Consider the following 25,830-nt stretch of genomic DNA (forward strand, 5'->3'; position numbering starts at 1 on the left):
AGACAGTACTGTGCAGCTGTGCAGGCGTCTTCATTGACCTGTCCAAGGCTTTCAACTCTGTCAATCACCATATTCTTATCGGCAGACTCAACAGCTTTGGTTTCTCAAATGACTGCCTCGCCTGGATCACCAACTACTTCTCAGATGGAGTTCAGTGTGTCAAATCGGAAGGCCTTTTGTCCGGACCTCTGGCAGTCTCTATGGGGGTGCCACAGGGTTCAATTCTTGGGCAGACTCTTTTCTCTGTATATATCAATGATGTCGCTCTTGCAACGGGTAATTCTTTGATCCACCTATGCAGACGACACCATTCTGTATACATCTGGCCCCTCTTTGGACACTGTGTTAACAAACCTCCAAACGAGCTTCAACGCCATACAACACTCCTCTCGTGGCCTCCAACTGCTCTTAAATGCTAGTAAAACACAATGCATGCTCTTCAACCGATCGCTGCCCGCACCCGCCCGCCTGACCAGCATCACTACTCTGGACGGTTCTGACTTAGAATATGTGGACAACTTTAAATACCTAGGTGTCTGGCTAGACTGTAAACTCTCCTTCCAGACTCACATTAAGCATCTCCAATCCAGAATTAAATCTAGAAAGCCTCCTTCACTCATGCTGCCAAACATACCCTCGTAAAACTGACTATCCTACCGATCCTTGGCTTCGACGATGTCATTTACAAAATAGCTTCCAACACTCTACTCAGAAAAATGGATACAGTCTATCACAGTGCCATCCGTTTGGTCACCAAAGCCCCATATACTACCCAACACTGCGACCTGTATGCTCTCGTTGGCTGGTCCTCGCTACATATTCGTTGCCAAACCCACTGGCTCCAGGTCATCTATAAGTCTTTAGTAGGTAAAGCTCTGCCTTATCTCAGCTCACTTGTCACCATAGCAACACCCACCCGCAGCACACGCTCCAGCAGGTATATTTCACTGGTCATCCCCAAAGCCAACACCTCCTTTGGCCGCCTTTCCTTACAGTTCTCTGCTGCCAATGACTGGAACGAATTGCAAAAATCACTGAAGTTGTAGACTTATATCTCCCTCACTAACTTCAAGCGTCAGCTGTCAGAGCAGCTATACACAGCCCATCTGTAAATAGCCCATGCAACCAACTACCTACCTCATCCCCATATTTGTTTTTGTTTTACTGCTCTTTTGCACCCCAGTATTTCTACTTGCACATCCTCATCTGCACATATATCACTTCAGTGTAAATTGCTAAATTGTAATTCCTTCGCCACTTTTGGCCTATTTATTGCCTTACCTCCTTACTTCATTTGCACGCACTGTATACATATTTTTCTATTGTGTTATTGACTGTACGTTTGTTTATCCCATGTGTAACTCTGTTGTTTATGTCGCACTGTTTTGCTTTATCTTGGCCAGGTCGCAGTTGTAAATGAGAATTTGTTCTCAACTGGCCTACCTGGTTAAATAAAAGTGAAATAAAATTAAAAACATTTAAATGCTGAGTATTATTCTCATTGACCTCTGCCTGACATCAATAATAATACCCAGTGTTGCTTGCAATTCATTTTGGTATGTTCATTTTTATATATACACGTACATTTTGGTCATTTAGCCAACACTCTTATCCAGAGTTATTTACAGTCAGTGAATTCAACTAAGGTAGATAAACGTCAACATATAACAGTTATAGCAAGTAAAACGTTTCTGTAACCATTACTGAGAATGTTTTTGCTCTTCGGGCCAGCTAGTTAAAAATTTAGGTTATTTCTATATCTTAAAATACATGTATTTGAATTAAATACAAGTATTTTGTAGTTAATTTTAATACATTGATCATTATTGTATTTTATAATTATAGTTAGTCATTTTTGTCCATCCCTGGGAAGTTAGTAGTTTAATTGTTTGATTGACAGTCGCATGGACCCAAATTCCAATTCACTGCAACACCAAACCTCTAAATTCAGTCTCCCAGATAATACTGTTTTTCACACGTTGCCCTGTCAGAGAAAGAGGATGGAAAACCTGAGCCTCTTTGTCCCTGAGTACCGTACATCCTAAATAATATATCGTGGACAGACTGCGTAAATGTAAATAAAACATTAATTTAATCGAGCAAATTTTAGTCTGGGTTAAACGAGATTACGTCCTAACAGTAGCAAATTAATCCATGTTCTCTGAGCAGAAGAACTACATATCCCAGAAGGCAATAGAGAAACATTGTCCTTCCCCAAGTAAGTACTGTAGCTAGCTAGGTACTTTCGAACTGTCTGTGTTTGTTTTAAGAGAGTGCTGCTAAACTGTAACATTCCAAATGTTTATCCCCTCGAGTGATGGTAATACCTTTTTTCTAGCATTCATTGAAGACTGAGGAGCGTAGCGACAGACATCGTTATCACAACTGTGATTGACAGCGAGCGAGTTTGTTTTGCTAGCTAATTAGCCATCTCTTCCGTGGAATCTCGGATAAACCATCAAATTAGCAATAACTCGCTAGTTCATGTAGCACCAGTCGAAAAGGTTACCCGAGGGAGCTAACGACAACGTCGGCTGGGGTAATGGGTCTGCTGTCTTGAAACATTAACTTGGAATACGATGCCTGGCTTGCTGGCTAGTAGGATAGGAACTGGATAGGAAGGTAAGTAAGGCTACTAGTACGGGAGCTAGCTAACGTTAACTATCTCACATAACTGAGACACTGCTAGCTAGGGCTGGAAAGAAGTTGGCAAGCTCGATAGCTAACTTTAGCTAAGACAGTCGTTTGCTATAGGACACTGGTTATCAAACTAGCTATATGCCGTTCAAAGTTTGTCATGCCATGTTTTGTTTGTGTGGACAGTGTGATGCAGTGATTTTGCTCCGGAATTCCCCACGGCAGTAACGTTCCCCACGGCAGTAACGTTGCACTGCGATATCACTTGCACAATCGGCCCTTTAAATTAACAGTGGACTTTTTGGACTGTTGATGTCTGAAATCCATAACCCAGGGCACAACCTAGAAGTCAAATAAACAGACATTAGTGATACTGATGCAAATAATTGAACAACAGTGGAAATCTGAATAAGTGAGACCATAGAGAATTCACTGAAACGGAGCAGCAAATCACATTGACGCTCACCCCTTGCGCTCTTGTCCAATAACTTGCAATTACAACTTGAAGACTGGGTTCATTTGCATACCATATTCGGTTGGAAGTTCAAAAGGTGGTAGCAGTAAAGAGAAGAGCGTTCTCCCTATTGTGCCTCATTTCAGACTCGAATACCTACTGCAATGGAGGTGGTAGGTGGGGGAAATTTGCAGAAAGTCACTCCTTTAGCTAGAGAATTATCCCGGATTTTCAACAGCTACAATAAACACTCCATACAACTGAAAAAGAATCTGAAGGAGACCAACGCATTTTTCCGGGAAATAAAACGCAACTACAGTAACGCCTGCGCATCGGCCGCCAGCTCGGAGGCAGCTGCTCTGGAGGCAGGTAAGAATGTAAACATGTTCACATTTGTTACCTATAATTACCGCTTTTCTCGGCATCATCACAACAGAATGTTCAGTAAAACTTCCACATTCCTCAGAAAATGGCATGCTTATCCAAACATGCATATCTAACTATACCATATTAAATGATTAGGTTGTCACATCATGTCACACACAATTCAGTACTTGAAGTTACTTTTATCCAAGCAGCTACAGTACTAGCATTATAATATGCCTGTCACTGAAGGACCCTGGCTGATTCTTTTACATTCTACAGACTTTGCCTTCATTGAGAGCCACCACTCAACACGTTTTGGAATGTGCTTATTGGTTCCAGTGTGAAACCCTATTAACTTTGGACAAGCCCCATAAACATATCAGACTACAAGCAGAGGAATGTCAGTCATTCTAGAATGAGTTTGAGTGGGAACTCTTCTGATTGTGGTCATTCAAGGAGGATTGAATTAGGTACAGCAGACTCTGCACATCCCATAATGTTCCAATTAGGAATGTGCACAAGTGCTGCTAATGTCAGGCAATTCCTAAAGGGCCCACAGGTTTCTGACCTGTACCCTATTCATATACGGTGGTGGGATGGCAAATACAGGTGGATATTGTTAATAGTTTAACTGTGTTTTGAATGTCGGTAATGAGGTAGGGTAAATGGCCTATTCCCTCACAGGAAAAAAACAACTGTTTGCCGGACAGAGATTTCTTTTGCAACACGTCGACTGTAGAAAATGCATTAAATAGGATTTAGAGGGAAATTAACAGATTAGGGCCAGCTAAAGTCTATCTCCCCAGCATGCTGAGATTCCCTCTTAAGAAAGAACTGAGGCAAAAGGAAACATGTAATGATGATAAATAACATAGTAGGCTACATATCCACATGCTGTAAGCCATCCTAATTTCATAATTTTAAACTCTGCACTAGTCACTGCACTAGTTCATTTGGGGATAGCCTGACCTTGAAATGTGTGTGGGCTGATGAGCAGGGTGTGAGTGTGATTCTCACGTTCCTGTCTAGGAGATGTGAGTTCTTTTGAGCCACTGTCTAATAGGGCTGTCATTCAAGCCCAACCTACCTGTCCACTAAGGTATGTTGGTGGGGTTAGTGTCACCACTACACACATTTACACACACATTTACCAAGAATGTTTCAAATTTCATGTGAAAAGCAAATCTATCCTTTCCATCAAGTAGGGCTGTAAATATCTCTTTCAGTCTAACAACAAACCACAGAGAGGTTGCCATGCCAGATGACATGTTTCAAACTCTAGTAACATGCTACAAAATGTGACCAGTCATCACTGAATGGAAAGTGCAGCTGTTTAACCTAATTCCAAGTGGATGTTTTTATTAAGCCTATAGGCCATTTTTATACAAAACCTTATGAACTCAGTCACCGCTTTTAGAATCAGACACATACACAGACACACACACACACACACACACACGGCTGGTCTTTCTGGCCTCAATTAAAAACCTTATGAATGTGATTGTGATAAAATGAGCTGCCACCTCCTTAAGCAAGGTGTCTTAAGTGAACTTGAATAAAATACCTAATTAGATGTAGAAAACAGTACATTAGGTATATTTTTTAAAATGAAATTACTGTGGTTCAATCATTCATTGGATTATAAGGCCTACTGCGTGCAAAATGTTTTAGGCCAAACACCATGCAGAGTAATACAAGATAAACAGCTGCAGAGGAAACAGTGGCATGTTGGAGAAAGAGGGAGTGAATATAAGGGGTGGGGAGGGAAAGAGAGAGACAGAGTAGAGCAGTCCATTGCTGGCATTGTCTTTGTCTGTTGTATAACTGCTTTAGAACGTGACTCCGCATCATGGAGGATTATAACCATTTCCTGTGATTCATTTAGGTTGAAGATGACAAAGGTTAAAACAAGGGGATTCTAATATCCCATAACTCTGCAACAATGGGGAAGAATTCTAAACAATGGGACTAGCAATGCGAGTGAAAATTACGAAAGGGAATATTAGCAGTACAGAAAGTTTGCCATCAAAGTGGAAAATAAACACAATTATAGTGCATTTCAGCTAACTACTCAGCAAATGCATAGCATAACGGTTTTATTGTCATTCTAATAATTTAAACGTTTTTCAAATGATCTACAGCCACTTTATTACTTGATTTCCTGACCGCTGGTCACGTTTTCTATGCTAATCCTGTAGAATCAGCAACGACGCTGGTTCAATTATAAAAAATAGATATATTTATTGAACGCTCCCGCATGGACTTATTACGTTGTCTTAACCTGTATGTGCATTCAGAAAGTATTCAGACCCCTTGACTTTTTCTACATTTTGTTATGTTACAGCCTTATTCTAAAATCTATTAAATCGTTAAATTAAAAACTGAAATCACATTTACATAGGTATTCAGACACTTTGCTATGCGACTTGAAATTGAGCTCAGGTGAATCCTGTTTCCATTGATCATCCTTGAGTTGTTTCTACAACTTGATTGGAGTCCACCTGTGGTAAATTTAATTGATTGAACATGATTTGGAAAAGCACAGTTGACAGCACATGTCAGAGCAAAAACCAACCATTGAGATCGAAGGAATTGTCTGTAGAGCTCCAAGACAGGATTGTGTCGAGGCACATATCTGGGGAAAGGTACCAAAACATTTCTGCAGCATTGAAGGTCCCCAAGAACAGTGGCCTCCATCATTCTTAAATGGAAGAAGTTTGGAACCACCAAGACTCTTCCTAGAGCTGGCTGCCCGGCCAAACTGAGCAATCGGGGGAGAAGGGCCTTGGTCAGGGAGGTGACCAAGAACCCGATGGTAACTCTGACAGAGTTCCTCTGTGGAGATGGGAGAACCTTCCAGAAGGACAAACATCTCTGCAGCACTCCACCAATCAGGCCTTTATGGTAGAGTATCCAGATGGAAGCCACTCCTCAGTAAAAAGCACATGACAGCCCGCTTGGAGTTTGCCAAAAGGCACCAAAAGACTCTCAGACCATGAGAAACAAGATTCTCTGGTCTGATGAAACCAAGATTGAACTCTTTGGCCTGAATTGCAAGCGTCACATCTGGAGGAAACCTGGCACCATCCCTACTGTGAAGCGTGGTGGTGGCAGCATCATGCTGTGGGGATGTTTTTCAGTGGCAGACACTGGGAGACTAGTCAGGATCGAAGGAAAGATGAACGGAGCTAAGTATAGAGATCCTTGATGAAGACCTGCTCCAGAGCGCTCATGACCTCAGACTGGGGTGAGGGATCATCTTCCAACAGGACAACGACCCTAAGCACACAGCCAAGACAACGCAGGAGGGGCTTCAGGACAAGTCTCTTAATGTCCTTGAGTGGCCTAGTCAGAGCCCGTACTTGAACCTGATCGAACCTCCTCTGGATAGACCTGAAAATAGCTGTGCTGCAATACTCCTCGTCCAACTTGACAGAGCTTGAGAGGATCTGCAGAGAAGAATGGGAGAAACTCCCCAAATACAGGTGTGCCAAGCTTGTAGCGTCTTACCCAAGAAGCCTCTAGGCTGTAATAGCTGCTTAAAGTACTTCAACAAAGTACTGAGTAAAGGGTCTGAATACTTATGTAAATGAAAAAAAAATTTAGCACCTGTTTTTGCTTTGTCATTTTGGGCTATTGTGTGTAGATAGAGAGGGGAAACTAATTAATCATTTTTCGAATAAGGCTGTAAAGTAACAAAGTGGAAAAAGTCAAGGGGTCTGAATACTTTCTGAACACACTGTATTTTCCACCTAATGATGAACCAGGATTGAATTGGTTGTGCTTTTAATATGGGTTGCCACAGAGATGGGTCAGGAGATAACAGACAAGGGCTTAAGGAGGGGCTTTGAAGTAAACACAATAGATTCTCCCTCTGGCATTTCCTATGCCAGAAGTGCAGAGACAGAGAGATGCAAGACACCAGTTCACAACAGGTTCAGTTATTTCTCTATTGCAAGCCAATCCGTTGGAATTTGCTCCCACTCAAAGTGGGATATTAGATGGTGTTATAACATTACATTGTATTATCAACGTATGCAGATTTTTACTAGGCCTAATCCCTGAAGAAAAAGGCTTCTTCCTTACCCCTCAGAAGGGAGAGGGACAACAACTCATGCCCCCCCACCACCATTACTATTCCCTGTTCCCTTCTATACACCCATATGTTGTTGTCCCTTCTCTTAGGCCAGCTGAGCTGCATCTCCTTCCCCCGGCATGAGGAGGAGTTCCTGCAAAGCAATGTGGGCAGCGCCATCTACATCCTGGTACTTGGTCAGGACTGTGCCGCGCGCTACCAGCTGCTCAACTGCCTGCTGGGGGAGCGGCTCTTGCCCCTTGGGCCAGAGGCGGGCGAGGCCTGCGATGGCGTCCAAGGCACCTCCTGCAAGAGGAGGAAGCTGTGCTTCACCCACGGGCGGCAGACGCGACTCAGCCTGGCGCTGCCCGGCCAGTATGAGCTGGTGCACCAGCTGGCGGCCCACTGCGGGCGCTGGGATACGGTTCCCCGGGAGGACCTGGAGATCCAGGAGGAGTGTGAGGACCCCGCCCATAGGCTGGCTGAGCTGGAGATCACCCTGCACCACCCTCTGCTACAGGTATACCTACATTTGCACATGCGAGGAGGATTCCGATGGTGGGAGTCTTGTTTATGTATTTGCAATGTAAGCCTACAGGAGAAATGGTCAAAGGTCCTTTTTACTTATTGGTATGCTCATTGACGTTACAGTTTTGATTTGATAAATGCCTGATTTGTTGGCTCGCATGAGAGTGAGTCTTTTGAGTTTTTGGCTTTGATTGATGATACTGTTATCTCACTGATGATATGTTAGTTCTCTCTCTTATGGGAACTAGAATGGTAGGCTTGTTTTTAATCGTTCTCTCCAGGCTGGTAACATAGAGTAGATCAGTCCCCATGTTAGTCAGAGCTTTCCCTCTGGCACCAGAGGTTACTTACGGAGGACTAGTGGACTCCTCTACCAGGTGGACAGACACAGCCCATCTTGCTCGGCTGACTAACATGCCTTGGTTTGTGGATTGCACTGTGCTTGCTTGTTGTCACGTGCGGGTTGAGAAAAGTGGCGCTTAATCCTTCAAACAAAGGCCTTGCTTAGCCGGTCGCCATGGAAGCCAGGCTCCTGACAGCCCTGAGACGTATGCGTTATCTAGGCCCTGCCTGCACTGCCTTATAGTCCGCCCGGCCCCCCGCCCACCCTCACCTTACGTAATGGCACTGGGCTGGTACGATTCACATGACCGGGGCACATAAGGAAAAAACTTCCAAAGTTAAACCCTTCACTGCGATGAGGAAGTTGCCATGGTTACGACTGGATCCTTCCAGCAGGGCACTGTTTGTTATCCCTTGTCATAATTTGCTGCCTGTGTTTTCTTTTATTTCTGTGTTTTGCCAAATTCATTATGATCGTAAGCTTCTTATTTGGAGCACAAATTCTGTCTTGTATGTAATGTTTCTGACGCTTGTCAACCTAATTCATCTTGTCATGATAATGCAAACGCATGTGCCAGGTTGGGTAGGCTAGGCTGTGGTGTATTTAATAATGTAGTCAGAGCAGTAGTTCAAAGAGCTGCTGCTGCTGTTTAATCAGGGGGGCTAGAGGCTGGCAGGCAGGGAAGCAGCTCTCAGCCCACTGTGACATTCACACAGCCATGGCAGAATCAGAGCGCCCTGTTTTGGGAGGCCAGGAGATAAAAGGGCTAACTCATTAATTACCCTCCCCTCCTCTGGGCTCCCCACCCCTCTCTCCCCAGGTTAGCCACACAGTGACACACATGACTGGGAGAGTGCTAACCTATGTATGGATGCATTTCTCAGATAACCTCCCCGACATCAGTCTGCCACAAGTTCATATAGCCTAGAATGTCAGGCTTGTTTTCAACAATGGATCGAGACATCTTTAGCATAGACTCTCCAAGAATGCTGTTATTGGATCATACCAGTTTGAAGTGACAAACATTTATTAGGAACATTAGAAATTTGAAAGCTTTTTAGATGTGTTTCTATATCTAAAGAATGTTTTCGACTGAGAATAAAAAATGATTGCTTACATATGCAGATTGTGGGTTGCAACCGTCCATTATTGTCTGATATAGGGGTTAATCAATTTGAATTCAATCACTTTTTGACAGCCTCCCTTAATAATAATAATAATAGTACTTTTGAGGGGTGCTTATATTTGTCCTGTTGCTGGAATTTTGTTGTTGTTGCATATCCCAAGTACCCCTGAAACACCCACAGTGAGCCTCAGGACTACCTGGCATGATGACTCCTTGCTGTCCCCAGTCCACCTGGCCGTGCTGCTGCTCCAGTTTCAACTGTTCTGCCTGCGGCTATGGAACCCTGACCTGTTCACCGGACATGCTACCTGTCCCAGACCTGCTGTTTTCAACTCTCTAGAGACAGCAGGAGCAGTAGAGATACGCTTGATGATCGGCTATGAAAAGCCAACTGACATTTACTCCTGAGGTGCTGACTTGTTGCACCCTCGACAACTACTGTGATTATTATTATTTGACCATGCTGGTCATTTATGAACATTTGAACATCTTGGCCATGTTCTGTTATAATCTCCACCCGGCACAGCCTGAAGAGGACTGGCCACCGCTCATAGCCTGGTTCCTCTCTAGGTTTCTTCCTAGGTTTTGGCCTTTCTAGGGAGTTTTTCCTAGCCACCCTGCTTCTACACCTGCATTGCTTGCTGTTTGGGGTTTTAGGCTGGGTTTCTGTACAGCACTTTGAGATATCAGCTGATGTAAGAAGGGATAGTAAGAAGGGATATATATAAATACATTTGATTTGATTTGAGTGGGGTCACAGCCAGGGTTGCCATTGTGGAGCAATTGGGGTTAAGTGCCTTGCGCAAGGGCACTGCAACAGATTTTTTTCACCTTGTCGGTTCCGGTATTTGAACCAGCAACCTTTTTGATTCAAGCAAAACTTTCCATACATATTTGCCCATGGAAGAAGTGGTCAGAAAGTGACTTTTTGGATAAAGGTGCTCAAAGTTGACCCATTTTGCATACCCACCATACCAGGAGACATCCATGTCTCTTCATCACTGGAAAAGATAAACGGTTGAGTTTGATATCATTTTAAAAATCTTACAAACAGGGTTGTCAAACTATTTTATAATTTTTTGAATTTTATTGTCATTATCTAAAAACGTGTAAACTCCGGTTTTGCACATGTTGTAGCTACTTTACATTATCTAAGTTGTTTTGTTGTACCTGCCATTGGTTGAGGCACAACATGCTCTCGAATACAGGGTGGGGGTAATTTCAATCATAGAAATAGGTCCATTCTATGAATTTGATCCCGTTAGACCACTGCAATTTAGCTGGCACACTATTGAAATGCACATTTTATTGACATGGCTGCCGGTCCACCCACGTCAAATGTCAACTTAAATGGTCATGTCTATTCTATCACCTTTATTTTCTATGATTTCAATAGGTTTCCTATGGAGAATTGACAGTATAATTTAAAACAACAGATGTTCCCATTCAAGTCAACATTCTCTGATGTGTGGACCTCCATCCATCTTTGTGATACAAAAGTAGAAATTTCAATGTTATTCCCATTTGAATACGTTTATCAGCCAAAACATGACACCCACCCTGTATTCCAGAGCATTTTGCGTCTGAACCGGTTGCGGGCACAACACAACCTCAGATGATGAAGATTACGGGTATGAGAATATAAAAACATCTGAGTTCACGTGTTTTTAGATGGTTGACGTTAAAGATTAGAAAATGTAATTTTTTATTAACACATTTTTCCAGTAACTATAAAATAGTTTGACAGCGCTGTTTGTAAGCTTTTAAATGATATCCATCTTAACTGTTTATCTTTTCCAGTGTTGATGATATGGATGTCTCATTGTATGCAAAATAGGTCAACTTTTTGCACCTTTATCTCTTTAATGTTTTGGCATTCAGGTCCAAAAAGTCACTTTCTGACCACTTCTACACTGGGCAAATATGTATGGAAGGTTTTGTTCAAATCAAAAGGGGTGCTGTCAAAAAGTGATTGAATTCAGGGGCCTCCCGGGTGGCGCAGTGGTCTAGGGCACTGCATCGCAGTGCTAGCTGCGCCACCAGAGTCTCTGGGTTCGCGCCCAGGCTCTGTCGCAGCCGGCCGCGACCGGGAGGTCCGTGGGGCGACGCACAATTGGGCTAGCGTCGTCCGGGTTAGGGAGGGTTTGGCCGGTAGGGATATCCTTGTCTCATCGCGCTCCAGCGACTCCTGTGGCGGGCCGGGTGCAGTGCGCGCTAACCAAGGGGGCCAGGTGCACGGTGTTTCCTCCGACACATTGGTGCGGCTGGCTTCCGGGTTGGAGGCGCGCTGTGTTAAGAAGCAGTGCGGCTTGGTTGGGTTGTGCTTCGGAGGACGCGTGGCTTTCGCCCTTCGTCTCTCCCGAGCCCGTACGGGAGTTGTAGCGATGAGACAAGATAGTAATTACTAGCGATTGGATACCACGAAAAATTGGGGATAAAAAATAAAATAAAAAAGTGATTGAATTCAAATGGATTTACCCATAAGGGTGATAAAATAGTCTTCAAAATATCCCATAGATATTCAGCAGTTGGACTACATTTGGAAATTGACTGCATTATGGCAATTCAAACTTTCTAGTTATTTTGATTGGTCGTGAAGAAATGTTTGCACGCTATCTTTGTTCTAAAGAGACTGCTCAGTTGGCCAAAGCTCTTGTTTCTTGGAGACGGGACTGACTGTCTCCTTTGTGTGGCTGTGTTAGTCATTTCTCTCTCTCTCGCTCTTTTACAGTCTGCCCCCCCCCCCTCCATTTCTCTTCCTCTTTCCCTCGCACGCTCTCTCGTTCTATTTCTGTGGCTGTTACTGTATAATTAATCAAACGTGGAGTGAAAATGTTTTCTTGCTTGGGTTTCTGTTGCCCTCCCATACCCTTTCCCATGACCAGGCAGGTCTGTGTTTGTTTTTATGGTGGATGGCACTGGCAGCACATACTACGTCTGAGTTTTGTCCCAGTTAGAAAAACAATAATGTGACTGGTAGTAGTGTATGTGGGTGCCAATGAGGATTGGATAAATATTGTGTACTACCCTGCATGTTTACTCAACCTAGGAATCTTTTTATTTAAACTCCAGTACAAAAATGAGTGTAAGGACATTTCTCATGCAAGAGAATGATACTTTTGTTGATACAGGTAACTGCCAAAATAAAGGAAGCACTTGAGTAAATGAGGGATCTGGTTGCTCTTGTATGGTGTGGGATTCATTTTCCTACCATGGTTTAGGTCCATTGAACCCTTTAAAGGGTAAGGTAAACACCAATAAATACACAGCCATTCAGAGTGGTCACTTTCAATCTATGGCGAATAATTTATTTCCTGATGGGGTTGTCTCTTCCAGGATGACAATGCCCCCATCCACAGGGCACGAGTGGTCACTGAATGGTTAGATGAGCATGAAAATGATGTTAACCATATGCCATGGCCGTCTCAGTCACCAGATCTCAACCCAATTGAACACCTATAAGAAATTCTGGAGTGGCTCCTGAGACAGCGTTTTTCACCACCATCAACAAAACACCAAATTATGGAATTTCTCATGGAAGAATGGTATCACCTCCCTACAATAGAGTTCCAGACACTTGTAGAATGTATGCCACGGTGCATTGAATCTGTTCTGGCGGCTTGTGGTGGCCCAACGCCCTATTAACACATGTATTATTATTATTTAGGCATTTTTCATGATTTATACAGATAACACAGACAGAACAGGTAGAGGGCAAAACGCACACGGATCCCCTATCAAATCCAATCCCCCCCCCCATGCTTTAACAGCAGAGCCCAACTCCAAAACCAGACTTAAAGCAGGCATGATATACAGTGAGTAATATAACAACAACAAAAAAACAAAGATATTATAAAACAAAGAATAAAAATAGTGATACAAATTCTAATTTGGGTTGGTTTATGGAGTTGTGAAATTAGCTGGTTTCATGTCTTTTACAAGAGATAGGAAAGGTTGTCAGATATTATAAAATGTGATTGCAGATCCCCTAATGGAGTAGCATATTTTCTCTAGCTTGAGATGTTGGATAAAGGAAGTTATGCAATGGTTAAAAGTAAGAGGGAACCGATCTTTCCACTTAAATAGTAGAAGATGTCTAGCTAGAAGAGTAGTACATGCCAGCATGTTGCCATAGAACTGTTTAGAGGGTCCTCCTGTGGTGCCACTCAATAGAACTGTTTAGAGGGGCCTCCAGTGGTGCCACTCCCAATAATGCAATAAAGGCAGAAGGTTTCACAGGTCTCGCTAAAATTGATATCCATAAATCTGTCGATTTCGGACATGTCCAAAACATGTGCAATAAAGTGTCAGGAGTTTGCTTATATCAGTCACAAGTGAGATCTATTTCTGGTCTAATCTTGGATTATTTAGCCTTTGAACAATGCAGCCGATTTAACTATTTTAAATTGAATTACAGCATGTCTTAGACATATAGATGAAGAATGTATTCTCAGAAGCATATTCTGCCAAATTTAATCTGAAAGTTGTTCACCTAAATACTCTTCCCATTGGTTCTTACGAGTTCAGGGAATCCAGATTGTGCTAGTTTAACGTATAGATCAACCTTATGCCCCCTTTGATATAAGGGTTCACTTTAAAAAATATAATCTAGGTGGGAGTGATGGGAAGTGATTAGTGTATGAAGATACAAAACTACGCAATTGTAGGTATCTAAAGAAAGGGGATCTAAGAATATTGAACTTTTGTACTAACTGTTCAAAAGATGCAGAATCAAATCAAATGTATTTGTCACATACACATGGTTAGCAGGTGTTAATGCAAGTGTAGCGAAATGCTTGTGCTTCTAGTTCCGACCATGCAGTAATATCTAACAAGTAATATAACCTAACAATTTCACAACAACTACCTTATAGGAATGAATACGAATATGTTCATAAAAATATATAAATGAGTGATGGCCGAACGGCATAGGCAAGATGCAGTAGATGGTATAGAGTACAGTATATACATATGAGATGAGTAATGTAAGGTATGAATACATATGAAGTGGCATTGTTTAAAGTGGCTAGTGATACATTTAATTACATCAAGATGTAGTAGATCCTATAGCGTACAGTATATACATATGAGATGAGTAATGTAGGGTAAGTAAACATTTAAATAATATAAAGTTGCTAGTGATAAATTGATTACATACATTTTTTCATTATTAAAGTGGCTGGAGTTGAGTCAGTATGTTGGCAGCAGCCACTCAATGTTAGTGATGGCTGTTTAACAGTCTGATGGCCTTGAGATAGAAACTGTTTTTCAGTCTTGGTCCCCGCTTTGATGCACCTGTACTGACCTCGCCTTCTGGATGGTAGCGGGGTGAACAGGTGAACTCGGGTGGTTGTTGTCCTTGATTATCTTTTTGGCCTTCCTGTGACATCGGGTGGTGTAGGTGTCCTGGAGGGCAGGTAGTTTGCACCTGGTGATGCGTTGTGCAGACCTCACTACCCTCTGGAGAGCCTTCCGGTTATGGGCGGAGCAGCTGCCGTACTAGGCGGTGATACAGCCCGACAGGATGCTCTCGATTGTGCATCTGTAGAAGTTTGTGAGTGCTTTTGGTGACAAGCCGAATTACTTCAGCCTCCTGAGATTGAAGAGGCGCTGCTGAGCCTTCACCACGCTGTCTGTGTGGGTGGACCATTTCAGTTTGTCCGTGATGTGTACGCCGAGGAACTTAACTCTCCACCCTCTCCACTACTGTCCCGTCAATGTAGATAGGGGGCTGCTCCCTCTGCTGTTTCCTGAAGTCCACAATCATCTCCTTTGTTTTGTTGACATTGAGTGTGAGGTTATTTTCCTGACACCACACTCCGAGGGCCCTCACCTCCTCCCTGTAGGCCGTTTCGTTGTTGGTAATCAAGCCTACCACTGTAGTGTTGTCTGCAAACTTGATGATTGAGTTGGAGGCATGCATGGCCACGCAGTCGTGGGTGAACAGGGTGTACAGGAGAGGGCTGAGAACGCAACCTTGTGGGGACCCAGTTTTGAGGATCAGCGGGGTGGAGATGTTGTTACCTACCCTCACCACCTGGGGCAGCCCATCAGGAAGTCCAGGACCCAGTTGCACAGGGCGGAGTCAAGACCCAGGGTGACGAGTTTGGAGGGTACTATGGTGTTAAATGCTGAGCTGTAATCGATGAACAGCATTCTTACATAGGTATTCCTCTTGTCCAGATGGGTTAGGGCAGTGTGATGGCGATTGCGTCATCTGTGGACCTATTGGGGCGGTAAGCAAATTGGAGTGGGTTTAACATGTTTAAATGTTTTACTCACGTTGGCCACAGTGAAGGAGAGCCCGCAGGTTTTGGTAGCTGGCCGTGTCAGTGGCACTGTATTGTCCTCAAAGCGAGCAAAAAAGTTGTTTAGTCTGTCTGGGAGCAAGGCATCGTGATCCGCGACGGGGCTGGTTTTTCTTTTGTAGTCCCTGCCACATACCTCTCGTGTCTGAGCCGTTGAATTGCGACTCCACTTTGTCTCTGTACTGACGCTTAGCTTGTTTGATTGCCTTGTGGAGGGAATAGCTACACTTATTGTATTCGGTCATGTTTCCGGGTCACCTTGCACTGGTTAAAAGCAGTGGTTCGTGTGTTCAGTTTTGCACAAATTCTGCCATCAATCCACGGTTTCTGGTTGGGGAATGTTTTAATAGACGCTGTGGGTACAACATCACCAATGCACTTGTTAATAAACTCGCACACCGAATCAGCGTATTCATCAATGTTGTTGTTCGCCGCAATGCGGAACATATCCCAGTCACGTGATCGAAGCAATCTTGAAGCGTGGAATCCGATTGGTCGGACCAGCGTTGAACTGATCTGAGCGCGGGTGCTTCCTGTTTTAGTTTCTGTCTATAGGCTGGTAGCAACAAAATGGAGTCGTGGTCAGCTTTTCAGAAGGGAGGGCGGGGGAGGGCCTTATATGCGTTGCGGAAGTTAGAATAACAGTGGTCTAGGGTTTTGCCAGCCCTGGTAGCACAATCGATATGCTGATAGAATTTGGGGAGCCTTGTTTTCAGATTATCCTTGTTAAAATCCCCAGCTACAATAAATGCAGCCACAGGATATGTGGTTTCCAGTTTACATAGAGTCCAATGAAGTTCTTTCAGGGCCATCGATGTGTCTGCTTGGGGGGGGGAATATACACGACTGTGATTATGATTGAAGAGAATTCTCTTGGTAGATAATGCAGTCGGCATTTGATTGTGAGGAATTCTAAGTCAGGTGAACAAAAGGACTTGAGTTCCTGTATGTTGTTATGATCACACCACGTCTCGTTAATCATAAGGCATACACCCCCGCCCTTCTTCTTACCAGAGAGATGCTTGTTTCTGTCAGCGCGATGCGTGAAGAAACCAGGTGGCTGTACTGACTCAGATAGCGTGTCTCGAGTGATTCATGTTTCCGTGAAACAAAGAATGTTACAGTCTCGGATGTCTCTTTGGAATGCTACCTTTGCTCGGATTTCGTCTACCTTGTTGTCAAGAGACTGGACATTGGCGAGTAGTATGCTCAGGAGCTGTGCGCGATGAGCCCGTCTACGGAGCCTGACCAGAAGACCGCTCCGTCTGCCCCTTCTACAGCGTCGTTGCTTTGGGTTGCCGGCTGGGATCCGATCCATTGTCCTGGGTGGTAGGCCAAACGGAGGATCCGCTTCGGGAAAGTCGTATTCCTGGTCGTAATGTTGGTGAGTTGACGTTGCTCTTATATCCAATAGTTCCTCCCGACTGTATGTAATTAAACCTAAGATTACCTGGGGTAACAATGTAAGAAATAACACATAAAAAAACGAAATACTGCATAGTTTCCTAGGAACGCGAAGCGAGGCGGCCATCTCTGTCGTTCAGTGAGGAGATCCCTTTTCCAAGATAAGAAACACCCAGTCTAGTGTTTCCTTTATTTTGGCAGTTACCTGTAGGTGTTTTATGTTTCCACAACATTTATATACGTGTTGATGAGTGCTGCTATGACCATTTCAATGATTAAAGTATATTCCCTGCTCTGTCAGGAGGCTAAAATCATGGTGGTGCCATGCCCCAGTGTCCAGCCCATTGAGGAGGCCCTAGAGGACTGTACGCGTAACGCGGTTCCCATCATGCTCTACGCCCTCAACCAGGATACCCTCACTGCCGAACAGGTGGCTGAGCTAAGGAAAGTCAAAGAGATGCTCCTCTTCCCCATCTGCTTCGTCCGTATCCCTGCCACTCCGCCTGAGGCCTCCCCCGAGCCCAGCCGGCGCCTAGAGAGGGAGAGGAGCCCCCTCTACAAGCAGCTGCTGTCCCTGGGCTTCCTCAGCACTCCCGTGGGGAACTGTTCCTGCGGAGCCCCCTCCCAAACGCCTAGCCCGGCCATCAAGCCCCAGAGTGTTCTGGGGGAGACCTTTGAGAGGCTGCACCGCCTCCTGGTGACCTTTGCTCGCCAGGTACTCCACAACCAGCAGGTGGAGGTTGCTAACCTGCTCAATGGGGTGCACTGCCGTTGCCTTGACCTCTTCATCAACCAGGTCAGTAGGGGGACAGCTGTGTCTGGAGGAAATAATCAGCCAATCAATTAGCTAATCAAATAAAATCTGTATAGCTTCACAAAATGTATAACTGAAACTTGTTTAATTTGAAGGCATAACTACAGTAGGGAGAAATTACTCTGACTATGTAGTGGTGTCAAAGACGTACTTTTCCTCCTCTCCCCGGCTGCAGGCATTTGACATGCAGAGGGACCTGCAGATCACGCCGCGGCGGCTGGAGTACACACGGGAGAAGGAGGGCGAGCTGTTCATCTCCCTGATGGCCATCGCCAACCGCAAGCAGGAGGAGATGAAAGAGATGATCGTGGAGACGCTGAGCAGCATGAAGGAGCAGCTGCTGGAGGACGCTGCCAACCTGGAGTTCACAGGTACACTGCCTGACACAGGTCAAAGGTCAAATCTAAAGACTGATACTGTAAAATGTCTCTGAGATCATGGCATACTATAGTAAAAATACCTTAATAGTTAATGTGGGCGACACAGCCAAAGACACAATAAGTGGAGAGAGACCAGAGAGAGAGAGACCAGAGAGAGAGAGACCAGAGAGAGAGAGACCAGAGAGAGAGAGACCAGAGAGAGAGAGACCAGAGAGAGAGAGACCAGAGAGAGAGAGACCAGAGAGAGAGAGACCAGAGAGAGAGAGACCAGAGAGAGAGAGACCAGAGAGAGAGAGACCAGAGAGAGAGAGACCAGAGAGAGAGAGACCAGAGAGAGAGAGACCAGAGAGAGAGAGACCAGAGAGAGAGAGACCAGAGAGAGAGAGACCAGAGAGAGAGAGACCAGAGAGAGAGAGACCAGAGAGAGAGAGACCAGAGAGAGAGAGACCAGAGAGAGAGAGACCAGAGAGAGAGAGACCAGAGAGAGAGAGACCAGAGAGAGAGAGACCAGAGAGAGAGAGACCAGAGAGAGAGAGACCAGAGAGAGAGAGACCAGAGAGAGAGAGACCAGAGAGAGAGAGACCAGAGAGAGAGAGACCAGAGAGAGAGAGACCAGAGAGAGAGAGACCAGAGAGAGAGAGACCAGAGAGAGAGAGACCAGAGAGAGAGAGACCAGAGAGAGAGAGACCAGAGAGAGAGAGACCAGAGAGAGAGAGACCAGAGAGAGAGAGACCAGAGAGAGAGAGACCAGAGAGAGAGAGACCAGAGAGAGAGAGACCAGAGAGAGAGAGACCAGAGAGAGAGAGACCAGAGAGAGAGAGACCAGAGAGAGAGAGACCAGAGAGAGAGAGACCAGAGAGAGAGAGACCAGAGAGAGAGAGACCAGAGAGAGAGAGACCAGAGAGAGAGAGACCAGAGAGAGAGAGACCAGAGAGAGAGAGACCAGAGAGAGAGAGACCAGAGAGAGAGAGACCAGAGAGAGAGAGACCAGAGAGAGAGAGACCGGAGAGAGAGAGACCGGAGAGAGAGAGACCGGAGAGAGAGAGAGAGACCGGAGAGAGAGAGAGAGACCAGAGAGAGAGAGACCGGAGAGAGAGACCGGAGAGAGAGAGAGAGACCGGAGAGAGAGAGAGAGACCGGAGAGAGACCGGAGAGAGACCGGAGAGAGACCGGAGAGAGACCGGAGAGAGACCGGAGAGAGACCGGAGAGAGACCGGAGAGAGAGAGACCGGAGAGAGAGAGAGACCGGAGAGAGAGAGAGACCGGAGAGAGAGAGAGACCGGAGAGAGAGAGAGACCGGAGAGAGAGAGACCGGAGAGAGAGAGACCGGAGAGAGAGAGACCGGAGAGAGAGAGACCGGAGAGAGAGAGACCGGAGAGAGAGAGAGACCGGAGAGAGAGAGAGACCGGAGAGAGAGAGAGACCGGAGAGAGACCAGAGAGAGAGAGAGAGAGAGAGACCGGAGAGAGAGAGAGACCGGAGAGAGACCGGAGAGAGACCAGAGAGAGAGAGAGACCGGAGAGAGACGAGAGAGAGACCGGAGAGAGAGAGAGACCGGAGAGAGGAGAGAGAGAGAGAGAGAGAGACCGGAGAGAGACCAGAGAGACCGGAGAGAGACCAGAGAGACCGGAGAGACCGGAGAGAGACCAGAGAGACCGGAGAGAGACCAGAGAGACCGGAGAGAGACCAGAGAGAGAGAGAGACCAGAGAGAGAGAGAGACCAGAGAGAGAGAGAGACCGGAGAGAGACCGGAGAGAGACCGGAGAGAGAGAGAGACCGGAGAGAGACCGGAGAGAGAGAGAGACCGGAGAGAGACCGGAGAGAGAGAGAGACCGGAGAGAGACCGGAGAGAGAGAGAGACCGGAGAGAGACCGGAGAGAGACCAGAGAGAGAGAGAGAGACCGGAGAGAGACCGGAGAGAGGGACAGACCGGAGAGCGGGGTGAGAGAGAGAGCGAGCTTGTTCCAAGATGGCGTAGTAGTCGGACGTGTTTTTGTTGTTGTCCCGTGTAAATATCGTTTATTCCCTCGTATATATTTTAATCTCACTTTCCATCTACGGACTGAATATACTCTCACCCAATGTGGTACGGATCTGCTATTTTTATACTTTAGAACCTTAACGCCCATCAGAAGCTAGCCAGCTTACTAGCTAGTAGTCAATTAGCCAATGCTAGCGGTCTTCACCATTAACTCGGACACCAGCAAGCCTCAGCTAGGTCAATACCTGCATGTCTGCACAGCACGATATCAACCCAGAGCATATCGGACTGCTTTTTCTCTACCACATCTCCAGATTCCTACCGCAAGCTCTGAACCTTTACACCGGATCATCTCAGATAGCTAGCTACAATCCGAGTGGCTACTCCTGGCTAACGTCTCTGTCCCGAAGCAAGCACCAGTTAGCCTTGAGCTAACCTCGAGCTAGGCCCATCTCCCGGCTAGCTGAAGAGGTCAGCCAGCCAATTCTTGGGCTACAATACCTCTTTTGCCAATTGGCCTGGACCCTTTACTGCTGGCACCGAGCCCTGACGATCCATCACGACTGATCTGCTGACGTAATCGTCCGAGGTGGTTTCAACAGGCTCTTCCGTTAAGAACGTAGCCGGAGGCCCATCTGCTAGCCCCGGCCCGCTAGCTGTCTGAATCGCCGTGTCTCCAGCTCGCCTAGCGTAGTAGCGACTACTGAATCGGCTCCCTGACACACCTATTGCTACTCATTGGAACCTATGATCACTCGGCTACACATGCCTCTCCCTAATGTCAATATGTCTTGTCTATTCCAGTTTTGGTTCATGATTGTCTCAATTCACTGTAGAGCCCCCAGCCCTGCCCAACATGCCTTAGATAGCCCTTTTGTTCCACCCCCCACACATGCAGTGACCTCACCCTGGCTTAACTGGTGGCTCTAGAGACAAAACCTCTCCCATCGTCACTCAATGCCTAAGTTTACCTCCACTCTACTCACATCCTACCATACCCTTGTCTTTACATTATGCCTTGAATCTATTCTTCCACACCAGGAAATCTGCTCCTTTTATTCTCTGTTCCCAACGCACTAGACAACCAGTTCTTATGGACTTTAGCCGTACCCTTATCCTACTCCTCCTCTGGTGATTTAGATGTTAACCCAGCCCCCAGCACCACTCCCATTTTCCAGGCACTCTCATTTGTTGACTTCTGTAACCATAAAAGCCTTGGTTTCATGCATGTTAACATTAGAAGCCTCCTCCCTAAGTTTGTTTTATTCACTGCTTTTGCACACTCCGCCAACCCGGATGTCCTAGCCGTGTCTGAATCCTGGCTTAGGAAAGCCACCAAATATCCAGAAATTTCTATCCCCAGCTACAACATTTCCCGACAAGATAGAACTGCCAAAGGGGGCGGAGTTAGCCTGCAGAGGGAGGCTTCTACTTTTAAAAATCCACCTTTCCAGAAACAAGTCTCTCATCGTTGCCGCTTGTTATAGACTCAGCCCTCAGCTGTGCCCTGGACACCATATGTGAATTGATTGCCCCCCATCCATCTTCAGAGTTCGTACTGTTAGGTGACCTAAACTGGGATATGCTTAACACCCCGGCCGTCCTACAATCTAAGCTAGATGCCCTCAATCTCACACAAATTATCAAGGAACCTACCAGGTACAACCCTAAATCCGTAACCATGGGCACCCTCATAGATATCATCCTGACCAACTTGCCCTCTAAATACACCTCTGCTGTCTTCAACCAGGATCTCAGCGATCACTGCCTCATTGCCTGCGTCCGTAGTGGGTCCGCGGTCAAACGACCACCCCTCATCACTGTCAAACGCTCCCTAAAACACTTCATCAAGCAGGCCTTTCTAATCGACCTGGCGCGGGTATCCTGGAAGGATATTGACCTCATCCCGTCAGTAGAGGATGCCTGGTGGTTCTTTAAAAGTGCTTTCCTCACCATCTTAAATAAGCATGCCCCATTCAAAAAATGTAGAACTAAGAACCGATATAGCCCTTGGTTCACCCCAGACTTGGCTGCTCTTGACCAGCATAAAAACACCCTGTGGCATACTGCACTAGCTTCGAATAGTCCCCGCGATATGCAACTTTTCAGGGAAGTCAGGAACCAATACACACAGTTAGGAGACACTGTAAAGTCCATGGAGAATAAGAGTACCTCCTCCCAGCCGCCCACTGCACTGAGACTAGGAAACACTGTCACCACTGATAAATCCACGATAATCGATAATTTCAATAGGCATTTCTTTACGGCTGGCCATGCTTTCCACCTGGCTACCCCAACCCTTTCCAACAGCTCAGCCCCCCCGCTTCTCCTTCACCCAAATCCAGACAGCTGATGTTCTGAAAGAGCTGCAAAATCTGGATCCCTACAAAGCAGCTGGGCTAGACAATCTGGAACCTCTCTAAAATTATCTGCCAAAATTGTTGCAACCCCTATTACTAGCCTATTCAACCTCTCGTATCGTCTGAGATCCCCAAAGATTGGAAAATTGCTGCGGTCATCCCCCTCTTCAAAGGGGGAGAGACTCTAGACCCAAACTGCTACAGACCTATATCCATCCTGCCCTGCCTTTCTAAAGTCTTTGAAAGCCAAGTGAACAAACAGATCACCGACCATTTCGAATCCCACCGTACCTTCTCCGCTATACAATCTGGATTCCGAGCTGGTCACGGGTGCACCTCAGCCACGCTCAAGGTCCTAAACAATATCATAACCGCCATCGATGAAAGACAGTACTGTGCAGCCGTCTTCATCGACCTGTTCAAGGCTTTTAACTCTGTCAATCACTGTATTCTTATCGGCAGACTCAACAGCCTTGGTTTCTCAAATGACTGCCTTGCCTGGATCACCAACTACTTCTCAGATGGAGTTCAGTGTGTCAAATCGGAGGGCCTGTTGTCCGGACCTCTGGCAGTCTCTATGGGGGTGCCACAGGGTTCAATTCTCGGACCGACTCTTTTCTCTGTATATATCAATGATGTCGCTCTTGCTGCTGGTGATTCTCTGATCCACTTCTACACAGACTGTATACTTCTGTATACTTCTGGCCCTGGGATAGGACACTGTGTTAACAAACCTACAAACGAGCTTCAATGCCATTGAACACTCCTTCCGTGGCCTCCAACTGCTTTTAAATGCTAGTAAAACCAAATGCATGCTCTTCAACCGATTGCTGACCGCACCCGCCCGCCTGACTAGCATCATTACTCTGGACGGTTCTGACTTAGAATATGTGGAAAACTACAAATACCTAGGTGTCTGGCTAGACTGTAAACTCTCCTTCTAGACTCACATTAAGCATCTCCAATCCAAAATGAAATCTAGAATCGGCTTCCTATTTCACAACAAAGCATCCATGACTCATGCTGCCAAACATACCTTCGTAAAACTGACTATCCTACCGATCCTTGACTTCGGCGATGTCATTTACAAAATAGCCTCCAATACTCTACTCAGCAAATTGGATGCAGTCTATCACAGTGCCATCCGTTTTGTCACCAAAGCCCCATATACTACCCACCACTGTGACCTGTATGCTCTCGTTGGCTGGCCCTCGCTACATATTTGTCGCCAAACCCACTGGCTCCATGTCATCTATAAGTCTTTGCTAGGTAAATCCCCGCCTTATCTCAGCTCACCGGTCACCATAGCAACACCCACCCACAGCAGGCTCTCCAGCATCTATATTTCACTGGTTATCCCCCAAAGCCAACACTTCCTTTGGCCGCCTTTCCTTACAGTTCTCTGCTGCCAATGACTGAAACGAATTGCAAAAATCTCTTAAATCTCCCTCTCTAGCTTTAAGCATCAGCTGTCAGAGCAGCTTACTGATCACTGTACCTGTACACAGCCAATCTGTAAATGGCACACCCAACTACCTCATCCCCATATTGGTATTTATCTTCTTGTTATTTTGCACCCCAGTATCTCTACTTGCACATCATCATCTGCACATCTATCACTCCAGTGTTAATGCTAAATTATAATTATTTCGCCTCTATGGCCTATTTATTGCCTTACCCTCCCTCCCTACTCTTCTACATTTGCACACACTGTATACAGATTTTTTCTATTGTGTTATTGACTTTATGTTTGTTTATGTATAACTCTGTTGTTGTTTGTGTCACACTGCTTTGCTTTATCTTGGCCAGGTCGCAGTTGTAAATGGGAACTTGTTCTCAACTGGCCTACCTGGTTAAATAAAGGTGAAATAAATAAATAAAAGAGACTGACGAGAGAGACCTACCTACCTACCTACCTAGACACAGAGAGAGCGTTTTGAGTTTTTATAAAACCTTTATTTTAAACTAAGGTATTAACACAAATATTGGCACATTACCTTATCAGAAATTACACAACAATTGTGTCCTTCTTAAATAAACATAAAAAGCTAATACATTTAATTAAAAATGATTTACATTAAACTTATTACGTCAACAAAAAAAATTTCCCCTCCTCCACAAAACATTCCACTCCTTCATAAATCCACTTTAATCCTCAATCAATGGGGAGGTCTTTTACAGCCGAGAAGAACTCAACATACACTTTTATTCTCGCTTTTACTAATCCTTTAAAAAACATATCTTACATCCTTACTATTTCCCTTGTCTATCTTATTTTTGCTACTCAGAAAAATAGACATTTTAGCTTGACCCAAAATAAAATGTAACTTAACATTTTATTTTCTGTTTTTTACTATATTGAAACCCCAAAATAAGGTGTTATTGAAAATCTCCCCTACAGCTGTCAACAAAGACTAGTATTTCAAAGAGAGGCTTTATATTCTCACACTCCATAAAACAGTGAAAAATTGTTTCTCTTGTATTACGAAAAGGACATCCATCTCCAACATCTGAATGAATGACATACAAAAGCATTAACTGCAATGATGCCATGCAACACCCTCCATTGCATCACCAGTACCCTTTTGTAATGGTGGCTTGTACATTGCTCTCCATGCTGGCTTTACCTTGTCATCAAGGCCCAGTTTTTTACCCTCCAAGGATTGTCTATTCTATTTTTCAATGTATCTTTATTTAAAACCTTGATGTAACTCCTTCCCATTCACCTAATCCAAACCCACCTCTTCCAACCCTCTCAAATCCAGTACTAAAGCCTTTCTGTCTGACTCTGGGATATTGGGTGTAATCCCTAGTCTGGGAAATGGGGCGTCTTCATTTTGTGCCTTTTTGTAGTAACTCTTGATGATAATCCACTATTCTGCTGACAGAGCCTTCCTGCAACTTTCCAGCAGTTGTCCGACAATCATTCCCGACCTCACCCCCAAATGTTCAGCCACCCGTCCTCCGTCCATTAATGTGGGCCCAGCCATGTCCATTAACTTCCTTAGGGTGACGATTTTGCCCTTCACCAGCATCTTGGAGAAATGTGGAACAG

At 45.2% G+C, this 25,830-nt stretch overlaps 1 protein-coding gene across 2 annotated transcripts in view; it reads left to right on the forward strand.

The window, feature by feature from the left end:
* Nucleotides 1–2,172: 2,172 nt before the first annotated feature.
* LOC129815565 (dual serine/threonine and tyrosine protein kinase) overlaps nt 2,173–25,830 on the forward strand; it is a 38,068-nt gene continuing 14,410 nt past the window's right edge. The window contains exons 1-5 of one of the 2 annotated variants that reach the window (XM_055869500.1): nt 2,173–2,622; nt 2,824–3,460; nt 7,643–8,052; nt 17,543–18,037; nt 18,231–18,426. In XM_055869500.1, coding sequence (XP_055725475.1) covers nt 3,256–3,460; nt 7,643–8,052; nt 17,543–18,037; nt 18,231–18,426 — 1,306 coding nt within the window. In that variant the 5' untranslated portion in view covers nt 2,173–2,622; nt 2,824–3,255. Of the gene's footprint in view, nt 3,461–7,642; nt 8,053–17,542; nt 18,038–18,230; nt 18,427–25,830 lie in introns of both variants that reach the window. The other variant, XM_055869499.1, reaches the window with a different exon arrangement.

This window comes from Salvelinus fontinalis, chromosome 18, assembly GCF_029448725.1.
Source record: "Salvelinus fontinalis isolate EN_2023a chromosome 18, ASM2944872v1, whole genome shotgun sequence".
Lineage (NCBI taxonomy): Eukaryota > Metazoa > Chordata > Actinopteri > Salmoniformes > Salmonidae > Salvelinus > Salvelinus fontinalis.